The sequence below is a fragment of the Squalius cephalus genome (genome assembly GCF_949319135.1).
Source record: "Squalius cephalus genome assembly, chromosome: 22".
In the NCBI taxonomy this organism is placed as follows: Eukaryota; Metazoa; Chordata; class Actinopteri; order Cypriniformes; family Leuciscidae; genus Squalius; species Squalius cephalus.
The window spans coordinates 5,676,965-5,699,844 of NC_137143.1; the positions used below are offsets into that span (position 1 = coordinate 5,676,965).

At 37.2% G+C, this 22,880-nt stretch overlaps 1 protein-coding gene across 1 annotated transcript; it reads right to left on the bottom strand.

Moving 5' to 3' along the window:
- Positions 1-363: 363 nt before the first annotated feature.
- Positions 364-16,485, bottom strand: ccdc3b (coiled-coil domain containing 3b). The gene is made up of 3 exons (XM_079858188.1): positions 15,815-16,485; positions 7,191-7,365; positions 364-726 (listed from the first exon to the last, which is right to left on the bottom strand). Exons 1-3 carry the CDS (start codon positions 16,168-16,170, stop codon positions 442-444), a joined length of 816 nt encoding a protein of 271 aa, XP_079714314.1. The 5' UTR covers positions 16,171-16,485; the 3' UTR covers positions 364-441.
- Between the last annotated feature and the right edge of the window lie 6,395 nt (positions 16,486-22,880).

Sequence of the window (22,880 nt, forward strand, 5' to 3'; positions counted from 1 at the left end):
AGTAAACACAGAGGTACAGAAGTCGGCATTTATGTGTTCATTTTTAAGGTCAAAAAAAGATCAGATTCCATGTGGTTTGTGCTGTTTACACTGTTATATATAAAAAAATCTGAGTGGCATATGAGCATAAAAAAATGGATTTGGGCCACTTTTGCCTGCAGTGTGAACGTATATGAAAAAAGTTGTTTGTCTAAACCTTCTGAAGTCATTAAATAACAATTTAACTAGTCTAATGCCTCTTTGCAAGATGGATTTATCCATTTTATCCATTTAACTATCCATTTTGAAGTATAATCCACAGTCGAAGGTTCATTGCAGATGAGAACCTTTTGAAGGTTACACTATTTTCATACAGTAGATCCCTATGACCTTTAAGCATTAGTCTAGATCTGCCAATACACCATCATTTCAATCAACGTTCCTTCAGTGCAGGAACAGCTCTTAGTTCTTGAGCTTTTTGGGCAGGATTTTCCTGAGAGTAGGCTTCTGGTCCTGGGTGGTGTCCTGCTGTGGATGGGGCAACTCTGGTTCGGCTTCGTGAAGCTGTTTGAAGCTTTGAACTGGCTCTTTGGTCTCTCGTTTGGCCTGCCTCAAGAGACGTTTCATGTTCTTCACCTTGTCTCTCAGGTGATTGTTGGCCTTTTCCAGGATTTTCACTTTTTGAGAGAGGTTTTTGACTTTCTCTTCCTCCTCAAATAAGGCCTTCTGCACATTGGAGCACCATAGCTAAATGAAAGTAAACAGAAAGTAAATTGAAGTAAACAGGAAGTACAAAATCCATAAAGCATCTGTTTGGCTCCTATAGTTATAAACATGGTCTAAAATAAACTTCAGAAGCAGATTGAGTCTTTTGTGGCAATTTAAACCAAGTAGAATATTCTTGAACTGTAAAAGTTTCTGTGTCAAGCAACTCTGTTTTCACCAAAAGCAGAATGTAACACTAAATGTAACACTAAACAAAATCACAACCATTCAGAATGGCTATTTAATATTTAAAGGACAAGTTCGGTATTTTACACTTAAAGCCCTGTTTACAGATCGTTTCTGATGAAATAGAACGGTTAAGATTAAAATTTGGACACATGCTGCTGTCCCGAGAATTTTAGGTTTATTTCGCTTTTTGGAGTGTCTATTATTCAAGCTCTCAACGGAAGAATGTACGGGTGTGAGACGTTTGGAAAAATAGATCCACAGTTTTACATCGAATAGTAAAACACCTGTTGGAAAGCATATTTTGCAGCGATTTTTGTGTGAGCATATCAGTGAACACCCCTGACCACTCGGTGAGTTTCACGTCTTTGTAAACGAAAGTTTAATGCGTTTTATGAAGGAGTGTTCGAGTGCACCTATACACCCAGTCTAGAGGTTTTGGGGAAAGCGAAAGAAACCTAAAATTCTCGGGACAGCAGCATGTGTCCAAATTTTAATCTTAACCGTTCTATTTCACCAGAAACGATCTGTAAACAGGGCTTTAAGTGTAAAATACCGAACTTACCCTTTAATTTACAGCTATGTGGTGCTTTTTTTTAAGTACAGCTTGGTGTAAAGTCCTTCATTGCTCAACTTACTGTACATCAGGCATGTGGTTTAATGTATTTGGAGTATGATATAGAGAGACAACATGATTAATTTGGCTGTATTTTAATCAGGCTCTGATTATCAGTTGGAAATCAAAGCAGCTGAAACTCATTTGAAACTTTTGATAACATATGTTGTTCTTGATACGCAACAGTAACTTCATAATCCATGGGGAAAGCCATGCTTGCCTCTCACATGTGTTCCTGAGTCTTGCCTGAAAAAGATTTTACATTCGAAAATTAGTCACAGCAGGGCCTTTTCTTTAAGTGTGGGTTTCCTGGGTAGATCTAACATCATGCTTGCACCTGAACCTGCATGTAGGTCAGATGTGATTGTAGATTTGCGTGATATAAACATGTAAAGACTGTTGTCAATGTGGAATATATTTAGGAAACTAAATAGAGGTCATATGAAAGTACTGAGTACTGAGGTCATACAAAAGTTCTTCTGGCATCAGTGTTGCAAACAAAAGGAAAAAAAAAAGAAATAAAGAATAGTTGGTCAATATAAATGTTGTCTGAAAAAAAATATTTACATGATTGTTAACTGATGAAGACAGGATTGATTTCCATTGGGTGCTACTTTCAGTTCCTATGGGGATCAATCTTTTGTTGACTGCTCTCACAGATTATTGCTTAATCATATTCATTATGATTCAGGACTACTACATAAAATGCAACCAGGACTGCTTGGATGATTACAGTTTAAAAGCAATGAAGACACCCAAAAATTAAAATGCTATCATTTAATCACATTCATGCCATTCTAATGTAATAGAAAAAAAAAAAGGATTTAAAAAAAATACTGGAATGAATGTACTTAATTGTATTGAAAGAGAGACCAGTATGTAAGAAAAAATGACGTGGACGTCGAAGATCTCAAAAAATTAAGTTTATTACAGCATAGCGGTGACAAGGTACACGAAGCACCTTGGGTTCACCGGCATCAGAATGAACCCAGAACCTCTAAATCTTAAACCTTTTATCCTGTTACAGTTAACAACTCTTAATGTAAATGAAGTTGCTCTTGTTGTAACAGCTGTGGTCTGTATGTTAATGAAGTTGAGACACTCCATTGTCTGAGAAGGTTCTCTGTGTCACACACCCAGTCAAGTCAAGTCAAGTCATCTTCATTTATATAGCGCTTTTAACAATGTAGATTGTTTCAAAGCAGCTTTACAGAGATAAGCGTATAATTTAAATACGTCCCATTCTACAATTGATTACCATTTTCTCAGGATGTGATCAATGGTGAAGAAACAATATAACTTGACTTCCTTCATCTCAATGATAATTAAGCCATTTTGGGGATGAGCTCATTCTAAAATATATTTTGGAGTGGAATCTGGGTCGAGGCAAACTACAATTTCTTACAGGTATATTCTTCTAAATTTCCTTTGTTGTGTTCCACAATATATTAATTTGACTGCACTGACACTACTGGATGAGAACAAAACTTGAATGATGAAGACACTGTTTTCTGCAGAGCTGTTTTATAGCTGATTGTACTTTGTTTCATAATTGACGAAGCTCACAACATGTTACTGAATTGCATCAATACTGAATTGACTTGAGCTGAATAACAACACTTCTGTCTTCTGTAGAGCTGCTTTACAGCAGAATTTGTCTTATATCTGATGAAGTTTGCATTGATCATTTTTTTCCAGTTTATTACTGTGAAACTGCTTTGAAACAATCTGTATTGTATAGTGCTATAGAAATAAAGGTGACTTGACTAGACTTGACAAAAATCACAATACAACAACAGTATGAATGCATGTAACGTTTAAAGATTTAGATCAGTGCTATTTAAGTATTATTAAGATACTATTATAGTTTTAATAATATTTTAAATAATAATTTAAAAAAAAACGTATGTAATTCATGACCTATGTTTAGGTTTCATAATTCTCATAATTTCATAAGACCCCATGCTCCCACTCAACTCAACCCAAATAACAGTTCCCTTTCAAGAGAACTCATCAAATACTGCATCATTAAGTTGACACTATGGGAATGCCCCCAGACTTGACCGGTGTCAGAAGCACGTGTGAAACACATCAACTAGTTGCCAGACGGCAGTCCTTTGGTGTCACATGGGGCACACATGCGTATAAAAGGGTACCTGCATTAGACGTCATCAGCCTTTTTGTCTTCAGGAGCCGCTTGTCTATGTGTGCGTGTGAAGATATTGTTGGCCATTGTGAGCTTATGCCAGTTTAGAGAGTGTGTATCAACAGCTTGCATCATGGCCAGTGATGTACACGAGCTCTGTGTTATGAGTGCGGAGCGGGAGAGCTGAATGTACTGGTGGGTAAATTCCGCTCTTGCTTGACTCTTTTCTTGAGGGATGAGAGTCAAGCTTCTGTACCTCATGGTTTGGACCCTGTGTCTGCTGAGGCAGTGTGATAGCTTTGATTGCGGGGGTTGTGAAAAATAAAGTAAAGATGACAAACGAATGACAAGGAAGCACAAAAAATTAACATACAGTACACAAGAGTACAATCTAGATTTCATTGTTAGTTGCCAGCAGCACACATTCAAAACCATGTTACTCACATATGGAGCAGAAACAACGCAACCTCAGTGTCCGTTTTCAGGCCTTCCCATTTAGGTCTCTCTAATGCTGGAAAGGTTTTCTAATATTAACTCGGGTCCTAAAGCTCCAGTCTAAGTCTGTTGAGGTATTTAGTGCTAGCTCACTATTAGTGTGCAGATCTTCACAGCTTAGTGGAGCAGGCATTTGTTCAGCATGGCGGAGTGGGTATGAACGTTCCCATAGTGTCAACGTTATATAGCTCCAGTTCGCTGCATCGTGTTTCCATGCTTCTGGCAAGCCTGTGTGTCTCCTCCGGACCTTGAAGCTGATGACGTCTAATACTGGCACCCTGTTTAACACAGGGGCGCTCCATTTGACGTCATAGGATTGGCGTCTGCCAACTAGTTGGTTTTAGTTCAGACACCGGTCACACCTGGGGGCATTCCCATAGCATCAACGTAGTGAAGCAGTGTCTCATTCCCTTCTCAGGGAACCAGGGTTATATACAGTACTCCCTTTTTTCAAGTTATGGTGTCAGCCTTGAAAACACTTCTTGCTGTTTGTAAGACTGGAGTCAAGCTGTCGAGACTCAGAAAGGGCTACTCTCTGAGAAAACAAAGGAAATTCACATTTGAACTCTTTCTTGCAAAATTAGCATCCCAAACCCGAGACGCAATCAGTATTGTCTTAATTTACATTTCTTTCCCTTCTTCCCCTCTTCCCCCATCTCTTCTATCCACATGCTGAAACCATCTGAAATTCACCCAAAAATCTATATGGTTTAATTTGAACAATTATCATACAACTCTATACAATACATGTTTGGTATGATTTGAAATGTCTCAGTGCGACTGGTACAAAGGTCTCATTCCCACAGAGGTAAACCAAAAGGTAATCAAGTTTTAAGAGTTTAGAGATATCTTGCTTACAGAGGAGGGTGGATCCTCTTCCAAGGTCTTTCATGCAAATGACTTTCTATCCTCAAAAGGTGTAAACTACCCAGGTCTGGAGACTTGAGTAATGCAAATTCCCATTGTTAGCTCATGTTTCCATTTGAAAGAGGTTTCTGTCTTGGTCTGAGTATTTAAAGAGATGTTGCAGGAGGCTCAAGGCGCGATTTGTAGCCAGATCAGCCCATAATGCTGAGTGTGCTATTGCATTGTGTATACTATTTTCCTGAGGTAAGGAATGCATCTTTTACTTCAGAGCATTTGATGTATTGATTATCTTTGAATTGATTATGTAATTGGCATGATACATTTACCTGACTAATAATAAATTGTTACATTTTAGTATATTCTTACTCTGAAATGATTAACTCTTGTAGATAATGTTGTATCCATTGTTTCCGCAAATATGCGTCCAGGGTTAAGTGCATACTAGATCTCAGATTAGATGGAGCATGGGGCACATTAGGTGGGATTTTAGATTTCTGACTAACTGCTCGACTTTAGTTAAGTTGTTATGCAGTCACATTCACTATAGGGGGCTAGATAAAAATACTATTAAAATAATAGCAAGCATTGGGGCATTATTTTATAGTACTAGCCATAACCTCTGTTTCCTGTTTCAGCTTTATTCAAGTTGTTATATAGCTATATTATTAATTATAGGGGGCTAGATTAAAATACTATTGAGATAATAGCAAGCATTGGGGCGGCATTATTTCATAGTAATAGCCATAACCTCTGATTACTGTTTGAGCTTTAATTATACTGTATATATATATATATATATAGGCGACTGTGAGGGGTAAGCGGAACTGCTATTTAATGGCAAGCATGGGCGGGCTTTTAAATAGCATTAGCCATAACCTCTAATTAATGATCGGACTAGCGAGTTTTTGACCGTCGGATCCATGTAAAAGAACAGCCGTTGCGAGACCCTAAGTGACATAAAACAGATAAAAGAAAATTGGAATTAAATTACGTTGCCACACTGAAAAGACCAAATGCACAGAAACCTTCACCCGCTTATCGGAAACTGACGTTTGTCCAATTGGGCTGGCCTTGCATGTTTTTACCACAAGAAATTGAAAGTGTGTCTCACAGTTATATCAGTATTTGGTCCTAATGCAAATAAGAACAGTGAATCCTGTTTTGTACCACTAAGTACTAGCAAACAGCTTTAAAATTCTTTGGCTATAAAGATTATGCTCAAGGAACTTTAAACAATATGCCATCAATAACATATAGAAATCTCCCACAACCCAATGTGGAGTCGCAATTTAAGCCTCAACCCAATGTGGAGTCGCAATTTAAGCCTGAGAACCTCTCGTTTAGAGTTTAAACATCCCACCAACATTATACAAAACATGTTCTCCCAAGTGAAAAGCTAAAGAAGAAAGGATGTCCAGAGAGGAATGTTAATATCCCAGCAATCATTTCTCTTACTGCCCTTGAGACTTGGACCCAGACATGATCTACACTTAATGGTGAATCCCAGTTGACAGCAAAATATAGGTTTGAAAATATCAGTTATTTGGATTCTCGAGAGAAGTTGCCTACTTATTGTTGCTGGATTCCTCTGGCAGACTAACTGATGTTTAGGCAGATTGAAGTTTTAGACTGAAATGTTTAATTATGTGTTCAGCATGCAATAGCCACAAACATTTCTGCTAGAGTCCCTGATCCTTTCACAAGCCAAGAGAACCACAAACAGACATGCAAAAAGACCCGAACAAGCAATATACAAGCATCAAAATAAAATGTTAGCAGATATTAAGCAGGCAGTCTAATACGCTAAAGACTGGTAGCTGAAATGTACAGGTAGTTGCAAAATTACTTATAGTTAGTAGAAGAATGTCTAAAATGTACTATCGAAATAAAGTGTTACCACATTTTGAAAAAAAAGTAATTTTATAAGTCTATAACAGAGGTTTTTAATGGGTTGGTTGTGATGCAAAAATGAGTTGCAAATCTTATCTAATAAGATTTGAACAATTTCCACATCTTTTGTTATTGAATTAATAGTCTGTGTGTCCAATGGACCTCTACAATACTTTGACATAAATGTATCTTTTACTTGTTAGATTCTATTATTATTATTATTTTAATATATTAAAAGTAGCTCACTCGGTTGTCCTCCTGGACCTCCCAGTCTGGGGTGTACGTGTGAACCTGTGTGCCAGCGGTGCAGTTGGAAAATTGGAACAAGCTGGCAAACATGCGGTGGTTCTCCGGTGTGTCAGGGAAGATGGGGTCCTGGAAGTTGACTCCGTGAGGAATGATACTGTAGTTTTCGTCCATCCTAAGAAGAAACGCAATACACATATTATATGACAAATAATCATCATGTGTGGAATATGATTAAAATACAATTTGAACAAACCGCTCACCCTAAATATTACATTCTTCCCACACAATCTGTACAATGGAAATGAATGATACATTTTCAGGTTTATTGAGAAGAGGTGTACTAGTACTTTTCTAAGCACTTTGACTTACGATTTTACAAAGTGGATGATAAATTATATAAAGAAAATAAATTCTTATTGGTTACTTGTCTTTTGTGTCAATTGGTTCATTGTTTCATTGTGTTTCATGTGTTTCTTGTTTGGTCATTAGTCTTGTGTGTATAGCCTTAATGTTTATTTGGTCTCTTGTCTAGTATTGTTATGTGTAACCTGCTGTTGATGAGTCTTTGTTTCATGGTCATGTCAAGTCTCTGTTTATCTTGTATTTGTCCATTGTTTTGGATTTCAGTAAACTGCACATGGGTTCATCAAGCTTGCATACAGTGGACGTTTGCTACACCATGGAGCTTTAGAGTGGTCTTTTGACTAATTTAAACCAGTAACCAACCACTTTAGTGAATACCTAGCAACATGCTCAAAACCACTTGGAATACCAATGACATCAATGACATAGCAACACACTAGAGTTGTGAAAAAAAAATGTTAAAGCTGGCTTTATAATGTATGTTTTCGGCTTGTTACTGTAATGCTTGTAATGTTCTTACCATATAGGGTGTATCAAACACGAGGAACAAAATTAGCACTACAAAAGCATGCTACACTACACAAGTCGCACAATCTTTGTGTATTTTTGTTTCTCCTGTGTGGGCCTCAGTGTTGTAATAGTTCACCACCACTTGGGACACTTAATGTCAATGACCCATATATTTGTACAGAGGGAAACAGCCAAGGAGATGGGAGGTAAGGGTATGCTGGGACAGCTCTATTTGTGTTCTTTACATATGTGTGTTTGTATTAGAGCTGCCTTTGTATTTGTTTTTCCTAAAGCATTAGCAAAAGTATTAAGTTTAAAGCAAAATAGTGAATAGTGAAAACATATATAGTAAAAATTAGAGGTTAATTATACAGTGTCCCAGTAATTTTACGAAGGAGGACTATTCTTTCCTCTTTGTTCTTTCTCTTGCATATGTGAGTGAAGAATTTATTACTTGTGATTGGCGTTCAAAGCTGCTTTTTGACTGGTCTCTTGCTGGTTCGCCCCGCAGTCTTGCAAACTTTCACACATCAACACACACATACACACACACCTCCCAGCGGTGAGGAAATGAGGAAACTTTGTTATCAAAGTTTCAAGGGTGGTTTTTAAAAATACGAATGAAAAAAAAAAAACATGGTTACATTGGCACAATATGGGGAAATGAGACTTTCATACAGACTCTTCACAACGCTTGTTCTCCTTTATTCAGTGTGTAATTTGGCCACCATTAGCTTACAGGAATATTTCTCTCTTTTTGACTTGTGTTTGTACACCTTTAAGACATCCAAATGCAAGCTTAATGGTTTGTAGCATGCACGTGTAATCATCTTCAATGTATATTTTTCCATTTTAGTCATTTGGAAAAAGGAAAACACAGTTACTCAAAACAAATGACAAGTTAATGCATGTGCATATGTTAGAGAGTTTTGAATGGTTTATTGAACCGTCTCGTTAATTAAGGCTTTCCCCCCCTGGTACTATATGATTAGGCATATACAATCATATGCAAGCTTTGTTCATAGGTTTGTTGGCATCAAACGCCATTGCTGTCAATGAGGGAAATGGGTTTGAGGTGAATGGTTTTCCACCTGGCTTATATAGCCCATTTTCCCTGACGGAAACATTGGCTTTGGACCTTGACAGCAGAGAGTCCCTCCATCTGGATCTAATTCAGACTCTTTAGAGGGGCATCAGAAGCTCAGGGGCTTTTACAAACTCTGTGCTCATTGCCAGACTTGGAATATCTAGATCCAACTAGAGTTCCAGAATTCTCTGATGGATTTTCACTGAGCTCCAGAATCTTTTTGTACTAAATGCCTAAGTCTTGAGTCTCAGCTTTAGCAAACCCTTATGCTGTTAGTTTTCTGTTGAGTACAAAAGGATGTATTTTGAAGAATATACACTCCTCTTTTCCGTACAATGTCAGAGTTCACGGTGACCATGGGTGTTGAGCACCTTAAAGAGCAAAAAAAGCACATTTCTATCTGAAATGCATTTGAAAGGCTATTATTACTATTATTTAAAGAATTCTTAGTACAAATGATTTGGAGAATTGATGGATGGAGTTGTAATGAACTTCTAAGATCATTTAAAAAGGGTGTTTCCTGTCCTTTTTGGAGCTTGACATGGTCAAGTTTGCCAGCTTGTTCCATTCAGGAGCGTGTGCATCCTTCAAATGTTCTTTTCTTTTCTTTCTTTTTTTTAAACATGAAGGTAAGTAAATGGCGACAGAATTTCCATTTCTGGAAGAACTATTCCTTAAAGGAAAATTAAGGCAAGATTTTATTTGTACATTCCAAAGGACAGAGTGTCACTCTCCTGAGAATCCAAAAAGAGGCTATGAGTATAAGAAATAAATATTTAGTAAACATGTTTTTTCTGGCAAGGAGTTGAATACTTGCTTAATAACAGTGCCTGATTATTGTAAAGGTTTTGAGATACAAATGTTTAGATAAAGTGTGGATTACACAGGCTCTAGTGAACCATGGAACATATGACTGCATATCAATTTGCATAGTTTATGCTGCAATGTAATTCAATTTTTTTATCCATTTAATGTAAGCATGTACAAACTTCTCCCTACATTTCTTGAGAGCAGTGTTTGCAAGCGCCACCAGCCCAGTGGAAAATTCTACCAAAATGCTAACAACCAATACTAAATAACATTCAGATGGTTCCTCCTGATATCCTACACATGTTCATACATCTTCAGGATATAACCTTTATAATTCACTGGCCACCCTTTATTAAACAAGAGAGCCTCTCAAGGAAACCTGAATGTAGTTGTTCTGTGCACCATATTGAATGAATTATTGTTTCCATGCAGAGTGTCTCCAGTTTCTCAGGCTTTGATGATTTGATGGTTTGACTGGTGAGAATTGTCTTGCCAAACTGGAACCAGCTGTCTGATTGGTTCATGGCTCAGATTCATGACATATGGGACATTAAAAGAGAGGGAAGAAAAGTTGAGCATGTACACTGAGGCAAAGTCCATGTCTGCTCAATAAGTGGGCCATTTTGAAGTTGTGTTTTCCTTTGTCTTCTCCGGAATTAAGTCAGCGCACTGAATGGCAAGTTGAATTGAAGGTGGCTTTGCGGACTCTTGTTCGAAACATTTCACAGGAAATATGGAAGTCAACAGAGAGCAGAATGGAAATGTTCACTGCTTCAACACCCATAACAGAATAAAAGTCAAGGTAAGGGTAAACAAAGAACCAGAAGTCTTCCATTAGATCTAAAGGATCAGCCCCCCCCCCCCCCCATTAAAAAATAAAAAATTACCCTTATGCCATTCCAAAACCATACACTGTTGTTTTTGAGGTGGAATGACAAAAGAAGACTGTCCTGAATGTTCTTATTCATACAATGAAAGTAAAATGAGATGCTTTACTGAGCTCTAAATATTTTTAAAAAGCACATAAAAGTACCATAAACATGGTCCAAACAACACATTATTGTATAACTCAATATAGATTATAGCCTAATTGATGTCAATATTCAGAATTTAACTATTTTAAATCAAACATTGCTATTATAAATGTCTTGGCATCTCGGTTTGACCTCATTCGCTGGTATTGGTTCTTATGAGTCAGAAAAAAAAAACATGATGCGCCAGTTTGAATATGCAGAATGGATGAGATGTGTGTGCAAGTTCATCACATGAATAATTGCTTAAATATTAGACTGTTCTTAGACTGTTCCTCAAACAAAGCTATCATATGGCAATTCCAGTGTTCTCTTGCAGCACAAATGCATGACAGAATCTTTCAGCATTACTCTAAGTGAAACATGCTGGAGAGTAACATGACCTCATGAACTCTAAGTGAGTTTGTTCACTGAATGACATCAGGGCATGTCTCAATGGTTTTACTGTGAACTCCAAGAGATCAAGAAATGAGGGACAAGCTAACTTTTATAGGCAATGTTTTTGAAATCTATCTGTCTCCACAAGCTCAACATCCCAAGCACTTTAGAGAGAAATGAAATCAAGGCTAACGTGGAGAATGTTAGGGTGAGGTCAGTAAAAAAAGACTTTTCTGATGAATATTCTTTCAGATAAAGACAAAAACTGTAAAGTGAACTCCCAAACACCTGATGAAATGCCAAAACAGCCTGTTAGCACTCTATTGGACCTATAACCTGCTGCCCTCAGGTCACCCGAGCAGTTCGACACTGTATGTTCTGTGGAATGAAGTTGAGTGTAAGGAATTCCAGGGCTGTTTTAAATGCTCAGTCTCGGAGACTGGCTGACATATGTTTCAAGAATGTTATTCATTTGTTATAAACTGCAACTAAACTGATGAGTGTTCCTAACTCATCCCGCACTGTGCTACAAACATGGATCATACTTACATTCTTCATTCACAGTGACCTGGTCTGACCCTGTAGACACATGTAGTTGAAAATAATATAAAAAAATAAAGAAACATTACGATATGGTTCTGTGTTGTGTAAATGCAATCATTTTACTTGTGTGTTGAAACCAGTCTTTTTAATTTTAAATGATGACAATTATGAATTAATGAATTAACCCATTACAGTAAATATTAAGCAAAAATTATGTACCGTATACATTTTTATGGTTTCTTACTGGAGTTGTGGTGTTTTTTCCACCATGACCCACAATTTATAAAGAGAACATTTTGTGCTATTTCCAGTCAGTCTATATTTTTCATTTTATTTTCATTTTAAATAGTATAATAAAGTGCAACAACAACAAAAAAAACAGTAGTATTTATTAAAAACAGTAATATTAAAGAAAGAACTGTGTGTCAAAAGTGTGTCATAGACCCAACAAGCAAGATTACTTTGGTAAAACATGTTATATTATCAGCTCTGAGATTCAGTTTACATTCAGTATATGCAACGCTATCTCACGACCAATTCGTACGAAATCGTACGAGTGATAAAAAAGTGGCTAATTCGTACGAATTCGTACAACCTCACTCATACAAATTTGTACGATTTGTCTAAACCCACGTGATGGGTAGGTTTAGGGGTGGGGTCAGGGGTAGGTCATTTGTATGAATTCATACGAATTGGGCAATTCGTAAAATATGTACGATTTAGCAAAAATCGTACGAATTCGTACGAGTGAGGTCGTATGAATTCGTACGAATTAGCCACCTCGTAGAATTCGTACGAATTGCCGTGAGATCAGGCTGGTATATGAGGTGCAATCACAGTAAATGACTTGGCCAGAAAAGAGCTGAGTATGATCTAGTGTTTCCCTGCATGAGGGAGTTACACATCCTTCAGTTCAACTGATTGGATTGTAGGGAAAATGCGAGCAAAAAAGTCATCAAAAGATTCAAGCCTTATGCTATTACTACATAAATCACTTCTGAAGTGTTTGTCTTTGCGAAAAAGTGAAATCACAACAACAGTGAATCATATAATCATATTATATCTCTCTCTATCCAAATGGGCTGCACTTCTGTTCTAGCTACCTCATCCTTTGTAAGTTCATCTGCCAGAGTGACTTCATTCGCACTATAAACACAGAAACAAAGAAAAGCCAGAGCTAATTAAGTCTGACAAAAGTTTTGATTATACACAGTATTCATGATCATTATACACAAAGTTAGTCATTTTCCATTCATTACAAAAGAAAATAGAGGGAGATTTGGGTTGTTATAGGCACATATTCCTTCTTTGTTGATTATCCCTGGTGGACCATGCATTGACATAACCCAACCAAGGGTTACAATGAGCACAGCTGTCAGACAGTTGTGTCCTAGAAGCACCAATGCTCTGAGGTTTGAAGCAAGCTCATGCAGTGTTCCATGCAAACCTTTGTTCATTTAGTTAGTTTACTCTTATGTCACGCAACCCTGAATGCCACAAACATTAAATGATCTAAAAATGGTGATGTGATGAGTGCTCTCATAGTGATGACTCATTGCTCACATTCCCACAATAGTTACATTTACATACACCCAAATGAATAAGTAATCAGATTGATGGCTTGGTCGGATTGAAAAGCCTTATTAAGACCTCAGTCGATCTGATTGAGTTTGATAAGAAATAGATTTTGTTTTCTAATTGAAAGGGTTGGTGTAGTCCGATCAAAAGGGGAAAAAACGAAGTATGTCAACACATAAATACGACTATCTTCTTGATTGGATTCAAAAACACGCTGTGCTGTGATGCGTATGTTTACCAGAGCACTTGAAGTTTTCTTCAAAATCCATAAATGCATGTAATGAAAATGTGAATCGGATTGCAAAGTTTAAGGTTTATATAGGCCTTTCAGAAAATGAAATTGGATTGAATTCATTCGGATTGATGAAAATGAGTGCATGTAAACATCACATAATTTATAGTTTGCACTCATTTGAAGCTACACAGTACATTTTTGTTTATCTGGATTTGATTTGTCTCAATAGCATCAGTGGTTTTGGACTTTTACTGACACCTATAGGCTCTGGTTACCAACTGCTGTCACTTCACACTAAAGCTGTTTATCTTTTGTTTTGTCTGTGACCAAGGAGCTGTAGCTTGTTGAGGTTTATTTGTGCTCTCACAGGGGCTGCTTATTTGAAAATGTATTGTTCTACTCTTGCTCATTATGTTTGGATTGCACAAACGCTGATTCCATTACTCAGGACTATACTATTTACTCAGGCCATTGATTTCTTTTCATTACTCCTATAGTGTATGATTGCAGAAAAAATAGATATGTTTTTACTGAACATTGATGGAGCAACAGATTTTGTGTGAAAATAAATCATAAAAGTGGTTTGTTTGTTTAAAAATCTTATAACTGTATGAGGTGGGCCATTTACCTCACAAGGCACAAAGTATTGATACAAATACTTTAGCTAAAATAATGTTTTTAATAATGTCTAAGTTCAAGTCCCTGTGGTGAAAATCAAGCTTTTAATGTTGTTTATATGTCTGTGTTGTGTTTTTATTATGACAAACCATGTGCAAATTCATAAGTCAACACCATTGCTGAGTATTTTCTCCATAAAACAAAGTCCGTCTCAAAAATCGCTGGTGCTTCTGACGTCACAAACTACCTTGTAACCAATCAGGTCAACGTGTTATCGTCAATGAGTGGATCTCTGAGCTGGTGCGAGTGAGTGGAGGCGGGGCTAATTTGCATATTCATGGCACCACTTATACTACATGAGGAAAGAGTTACATTCAAGCTATTTTAGGCATGAATAGTTTTTTTTTCCAAGGAAACACATTTAAATATGTAATTTTGTTGATCAAAGATGCAGGGGGACTTTACTTGTTCAAAGCAATCACTTTAGCAAACTTTGTACCATTTAATATTTATGTTTGTTCAATAATTATTTTGTCATCAAAATATGTTCATTATAAAAATACAGAAACATTTTAAAAAAAGTAAAGATTCTGAAAGCATTGAATGAGATCCTATAATAATTTAATATACAGTAAAATAGCTTTACAGTTGTAACAAAACTATGCTATTTAGCCTATATGATATGATTAATATCACATTTTTAATGGTTTCATTATAAATATGGTGATTATCTCTAAGATGGACACCCAACTCTAACCATGTTATGTCAACAAATGGAAAAATCAGCCAGCTATTTATTATCATGTTAATTGTTATGCCTTTTAGCCCTGACAGCAGGGGTGCCAGATACCATACTTTTTACATATTCTTCCGTTATTGATAAACAGTTGCTTTAATTATCTTGAACAAACTGAAAATCATTAACAAGACATTTGTCTCAAAATATAGACAATCATTTTATCGATTCTCATTTGCTACATAGATCAGATTAGTGCAGGTTGCTGTCCTAAAAGTGCTGAGCTGAATGTTTGTGCCATCTAGTAGTTTAAAAAAGAATAGTCAAATGTGCCTTTTACCCCGGTGTGCCTTTAGCCCCGTACCCTATGTTGTGCCTGTAGAATTTATATTGTTTTGTTTACTTGTTCTGTTTAGATATACCTGTTGTTTATGCTTTTAGCACAGTAATTACTGTATACTACAGTATTAATCAGTATTGTTAGTCAGTTGCGTGACATGACTAGTCATGTGATCTCAGTATGGCAGTGCCCATGAGGGGGCGACCCTCAATGTAAAAAATGTTTGTTTTAAGTCTTTATCTCTTCATCTTAGTCTTAGCCATCTTCATTTTTTTTCGTTCTTAAAAGTGTTCTTATTTTCTTTTTTTAATTAGCAAAACATTACTTAGTGCATCTTTAAGACGAGCCAGTATTGACATTTAAAATTCGTAATAACATTTAATCATTCTCACCTCAAAAAGAAATAGTAGGAGTTGTTCTCCATGACGCTGTACGAGTAGCAGGGGAAATATCCCAGCCCGCTGACATTGAACCTGGAGCCGGCTGGCACCTCCAGCATGCTTCCCCATGCCTGATCGCACAGCAGCTCGATCTCCGCGGAGAAGAACAGATCCGTGTCGTACTGCCACGGCAGGTAGTTGTACACGCTGTAAGACTCCTTATGAAGGGCGAGCACCTTGGCAAAAACTATGATCTCCGCGAGCTCGGCGCGGCACGCTTCCGTCTGAGGTCTCCAGTCGTGGGGCAGTTGGCATCCCCATGATGCGCTCAAGGAGAGCGCTAATATTAATGCCAGAAGAGAACCCATGACATGCAACCTTAACTTACTCGTGCAAACTGCCTCTAATAATAGCAATCCCGCGCGGTTCGCTCTGATATCCCCTCTAAAACAGACTTATCCAGATCCGCGTAAAACGCACGCAATAATATCCAATGCAACTCTCCAATGCAGTGAAGGACACGCGTTGATATAAAAGACAGTTTGAAGTTTGTTTTATCTGCTGTAGGTATAATGCATTTCTGTGAATTAGACTGATCTATAGGTCTTATCGCTTCTCCATTCTTCCATGTGCGCCGTGTGCATTACGCGCAGCGGTTAGTGGAGAGCCTTTCAGTGACGCTCAGAAGAAAACAGTTCAGTTCAGCTTTCATCTCACGCCTGAGCTATGCGGGCAAGAAAGCAGTGCAAAACAAGTTTTAAACCTTTTTATTAACATAGTGTATTCTGAGTTTTTCAGTATACCCTCAGAAACAGGAGCATGAACTGCTGATGTCACTTTATTATTATACATTACAGTATATAATGCCAAGCAAGACTAAAGAGTGAAAATGTATTCGAAATTGTTCAATATGTTAATTTCCACTGCAAAATATGTGGTGATTTTGGAATTGAAAAGTAATACCAAGAAATGTCATGAAACCATTCATATAAATGTTAAAGTTATTATAAAATTTTACCAGACTAAACACATTCTCAGCTCGTATGTCATGCATGTGAGGTTGCCACATCTTTAACTCATTTTGTTTCCAGTTTGGCTTTGCTGTGAGGAAACAAAGAGTGACAGACTGATATGTCTGCCAAGCCAATAATCCTCCAATATTTGGCCATTTTTGGATTATCCTCATTTGCAAATAATCATGAACACTTGGATGATTAACAGAAGTGTCAGTTTTCTGTTTTCATTTTTTTTTTTTTTTTGCAACATGACATTGTTAAGTCCTAATGTAAAATGCACCTTTGCTTCTTGAGACTTTTTTTGTGTGTGTACAGATTAGGATTTGACTAATTAAAAAAAAAGTTTTTTGAAGTTATCTTTTTTTTTTTTTTAATAATGAGCTGTGAATAAACCATAAATGAGGATAATGAACCATTGCACATTACATGAGGTTAAGGTCCAAGCTGACATGAAAGTGTACCCTGAAGCAAATCATTAATCTCATAACATGTAATAACCCGCAGAACATTTATCACCCTACAGGACAGCACAAACCCCAAGGGAACCTCTACTTCCCCACATTATAGGGGTATTTTGAGTTCTGTGTTTGCAAGAATGCTGGGAGATGTTTTAGCTGTCAAAAATGTTTTGAATTTCAAATATCTTCTTCCTTCTTCAACCTTCATGTACTGCGCTACAGGGGCTGTCCCAGAATTTAAAAAGCTGTCTTGCAGTGGAGCCTCAGAAGTTTTGCACAGTTTTTGAGCCCACAGAATCCCTTAGGAAACTCCACAGAGTTCTGGAGAATTTCTTCACATCTGATCACCCTTTGAGCAGTCTTTGTAATTAGCATTATTTACTAATCAGATCATACTTTTAGCAGTCAGTAAGATTGTAATACTATCAGTTTAATTTAACACATTTTACCAATATTTTCACCCTAAATAGGAGGCTTTAACATGAAATGCTCATTGCTTGATAATGACAAACCAAATCACTCACATTTTCGATGAAATTATGCATTTTAGTTCATTAGACCAAACATCTTCCTGTTGCTATACTTGCAGGACTGACAGGATTGATACTATAGAGATAGAATGGCTAATTTAAAAAGGATGCATCTGATTTTGGTCAAATGAGATGTTCTTGCAGTAACACACCTATGATGTCAAGGGACAGTCTGCTCACTATGTTTTGAGACAGCATCTTGAACTTTAAAGGAACATGTTTTGCAAGATTACCATCAGTGTTTTGACTGACTTTCTTGCATATTTAAATGAAATATTTGTGCTAAAAATGAAAAATTAAGCTTAAAGCCAAGGACAAAGAACAGTTTGTGGATAATCCACTGTTTACTCTTGTGTTAAAATGATAAAGTCCATCGTTTGTTCATGTTAAATCCAGTCTGTGCTGGCTTCAAAAGAGATTTAGATTCCTGAAGCTCAGATCTAACGCACAAAATAGACTCTCACACTGGACCAAGACACTGAGACTTTGATCAGCCAAACGGCTCCTTCATCGGATCTAGCTGCAGATATACACACTGCTGTGATGCTTTTATTTCTGGCTGAAGGCACAGTCTAATTCCAGGCTGGAGCGATCAATGTCATCTCACATTATGTGCACAAAATTTCAGCACATTTGTTTTCAGTTGCAAAGAGATCTAATTTAGAAAATGACTCACTGTAGGCTATCTAAGACAGTGCACTATACTCAGTGTGAAATGATGTGTTTGTGTTTATCCTGATTTTTACTGCCATCTGTAGGTGTGTCACCATTACACACTCTTCTCTGAAATATCAAAATGTAAATGAAGGAAACAATCGTCGTAACACATGGCATATTTCATAAAAGCTTTTTTTTTTTTTACCAACTAAACGTCTGATTTATTAAATTGCATTTGTTCATCAAGATAGCAGTAGCTGCTGTGTTCGATTTGGATATAGTATTCCGCTTACTGCATACTGCACAATATACGGTTTACTAACCATTATTTAAGTAGGAAAGTTATTTGAAACATTATGCAATATGCCAAGATAAACATTTAAACGGGACCTATTCACTTTTACATGGTGTTTGAACATAAATGTGTGTCAGCAGTGTGTGTATGCAACCACCCTATAATGGTAAAAATCCACCCACTCGTCATGAGTGTTCATCAGAGGGGTCCAACTCCAAGATCCTAGGACTTTTCTCGTGCATGAACCACGAATACACACAAAAAAATTGAATAGATTCGAGGAGTTTTGTGGTTGAAATTTAAAAAAGTAACAAATCCTTCCCTCGCGGGTCAATTTGACCCCCTTAGGAATGAATGGAATGCGAGGAATGCCTCAGTACACATAGAAAACCCTACAAATGCTCAAAATTCAAAAAATGCTAAAACTTTACAAAAAAAAAAAAAAAAGATTTTATATAATGTCTACATGTGTATCTGAATGCATTCTGAAATAACTGACTTTAGGACCAAGTGGAACAGCTCATATGAGCTATAAGGCCATCTAGTGGCTAGAGTAATGAAATATCATGTTATATATATATTTTTTCCGGCAAGAGGTCGGCAAAGACACCCAATGTAAGATATTTTGAGCTGTATTAAAAGGGTTATGCATGAAATTGTGAGTTCATTTGAATGTAAGTTGAAAGAATGTGAAGAATGTGCTTAAATTACTAGATTTGAAGAATAAATAAATAAACAGTAATTTAAAGGTAAATTAAAAAAAAAACATTTAAAATAAAAAAAAGTATAATTTTAGGGCTTCGGGTCATTTTGTCCCACGAGGGAAAGATGTGTTACAAATAATAAGCAGTGTCTCAGAACAAGCTGTTTGCTGATTGTAGCTTTTGTGACATCACAATGCTTAGACCCCGCCCACGACTGCTGACAGACTCCGCCCTATTAGCATAAACCCACCCTAAGTGAGCTGCAGTACACAGTCTGTCATGTTTATCTTCTCGCCAGAGCATTTAACAGCAGCATTCAAGTAAGAAATGTAGCCTATTCTTATTAAAGCTACTAAGTTATTCAATCAAGAGCAGTGAGTGATTTTTTTCTTTGTGTTTTTGACATAACCTTGTGTGTATTTGACAGTTTAAGCTCAATAACAGGTGAAAGAGAACTTAGTTTAATACTCACGGGATGCGCCGTCTGACATCCAGCTTTCTGTGAGCGTGCTTCGAATGTGTGCGCTCAGAAAACCACATATCAGAAATTAAGACTGATATGGCTTTAAAACGCATGCAGACAATAAACTTTCATGATGATGCAGAACTGTAATTTCATGTGAGCGTGACCACAATAGAGATGATAATCAAAACCAAACAAATGTTTTGTTAGTTTTAGGCAGAGTATAGGAGGCAGTGTTGCCAGATTGGAAATGTCCAGTCCAAGTATCATACCAGAAGCCTAAAATTATAGTATTTGGAAGAAAATGATCGTACACGAGTCAAACGTACAGAATACAGCAATTTATCTAGACCAACAACTTTCTGACACGACCTGCAAACTACTTTATTGCTAATCTAGGATTGATAAACTTGGAAACAACTGACCTATAGGTCAGTCATATCATAAACATGTAATTTCATGTTTATGATATACAACTTTGTATACAATATACAAAAGGGACGTTAACTGCTCGTGAGAGTCATTCTCCACGATGATTGGCCAAGAAGACATAACGTGAGTTGAGAATGAGATGGAAGACATGCTTACCAAGTTCACTTTCTCCTCACAATCATGACGGTAGAGTAGAATCCACAGCTAGATCAATGAGCCCATGATTACAACGACCATCATGTGAAGTGTCACAAAGATTATGGGATTTTTTTCATTATTGATCGTGCATCATACAGAGGTAAAAATGATCGTACAAATATGATAATTATCGCATGTCTGGCAACACTGATCGGAGGCACGAGCTATACAAGCTCCGCCCTCTTCTGGAAAGCGGGGCGGGGAGCAGCAGCTCATTTACATTTAAAGAGACATGCATAGCATGTTTTTCCTTCCAATTAAAAAATGGGCAATAAAACAAATGATCTGTGGGGTATTTCCAGCTGAAACTTCACAGACACATTCCGGGGACATCTGAGACTTATATTACATCTTGTAAAAAGGAGCATAATAGGTCCCCTTTCAAACAGTAGTGACACATTATTGTCTCATAACCTCACCTCATTGCATGTTTAATTGAGCAAGTGGTGTTATCGTTTCAAAAATTAATATGGTTGTTTCGTAATTGAAGTTTGTGTAAAATGTCTAAAATTTTACTGCAGAATACCTTTTATATTTATAAGAGCAATTAACTAGATGAGGGACAAATGGTACAGTGTGGTTGGTTGAAAAGAGAGTAGTGTAGAACTAGCCTGCTGGATTTACAAACATCTGTCAAGCATTTTAATATGTTTACAGCTATGTCTTGGAAAGCTATATTTTCATGGCACTTTTACAAATCGAATCCAGGTGGATTATATTTTTATTTCAGCTTTGCATTGTTTCTTATTTTAATGCTTATTTTAAAATGTCAGACTATTGCTTTTTTGTCTCATAAAACTACTCTTACAAACCATTTATATTTCTGTTTCTTCACATAAACCATGTGATGAATAGGCTATATAACCATCTGTTATAGTAAATACTCGATTTCCCTTTTAGCATGTGTGTAATTTGGCAGAAGGCTAGTATACGGAATCTTCTCTGCAGAGTTTGTATTGCTCTTTTATTGTGGGGCGCCAGGGTGTTCCATTTCCTCCTGAAAGTTGTTCATATGGCCCCGGCTTGCCCTCCTGCCTTCTGGTTCCTCAAATCACTGAAGCATTCAGTCTCCCACGGTATAGCTGACACCTCACCATGTGTACATGTGTGGCATCGCCTAGCAACCTGCCACCAGGGACGCCACACACAGTCGCAAGAAGTGGTGTCAGGTGGGCCGAGGTTCTCTGGTGTTCCTGTGAAAAAAGCTTTACCTCTCAACATTCTTAAACATTCCTGCTCAGGTAGAAGAAAGTGTCCTTGTTTGTCTCATAGAGTATAGGGTTAGATATCAAAACTGAAAGTATTGCTTTCCTCTACACGATTTTCTCCTTTTTCTCTGCATGTTGCACAACCTGTGGAATGCAAGTGGCACTCGCTGGATTTGCAGTGGTTCTGTGTGAATGACAGCCATGAGGTGGCAGCAGAAACACTTTAAAGCCCATCTGAAGACAATCAAAACAGCCTATCTGATTTCCAGCTTAGCTGATGGTTAAAGCTACACTGTGTAGGATTTACTCCCATCTAGCGGTGAAATTGTTTATGACTACCAACTGAATATTACTTTCTAGCCCCTCCCATTCCGAGGGCGTTTTAACTCCTACGGTGGCCGTATTATTTCAAATCTGCCGGCAGTCGCGAGTAATCTCCCCCTCGCATTCGTCACGTTGCCACTGAGTGTAAAAACGCGAAAGGCGAAGCTTGAATTTCCAGGTATGTCCCTCTTTGGCTAATGTATTTTCAAGATGGAGGCGCTGCCATGTTGGCTGCCGCCGTTCGAGCGACTCGCTCGTTTGTATTCTACATGGCAGATTCTACGCTTACGAGAATACTTGATTAGTTGGTAGAAGTAATTACACATTAATGAGCACATATCATTTTCAAAGAACAAAGTGTTTTTTGCTAAGAATCAACTTAAAAAATTACACAGAGTCTGCATAACACATTTAACCCTCTGAGGTCGGAGCTGTGTCTGGGCCTTGGAGGTGTTTTGACATGCCCTGACATTTGTGCTTATTTCTGTTACTTATAACATATTAATGGATAAAGTCTGATTATGTATTCAGCACAAACTCTGCTGCAATAATATGCAAGCAATATGGATGTACATGTTTGCATTTTTTTTAAAGAATGAAGATTATGCATGGTTAGTAACTCTAGTTTATGTGGCCATAAAACACATACTGGATATTTGTTCACAAGACTTTTGAGAACTGGATCTGGCAGCCGAGGGTTTTTTACTACGAAATGATGTGAAAATCACCCTGCCCACTCATTCATATATATTGATTTTATATTGTTTTCTGAATGAAATGTTCCAGCAAGAAT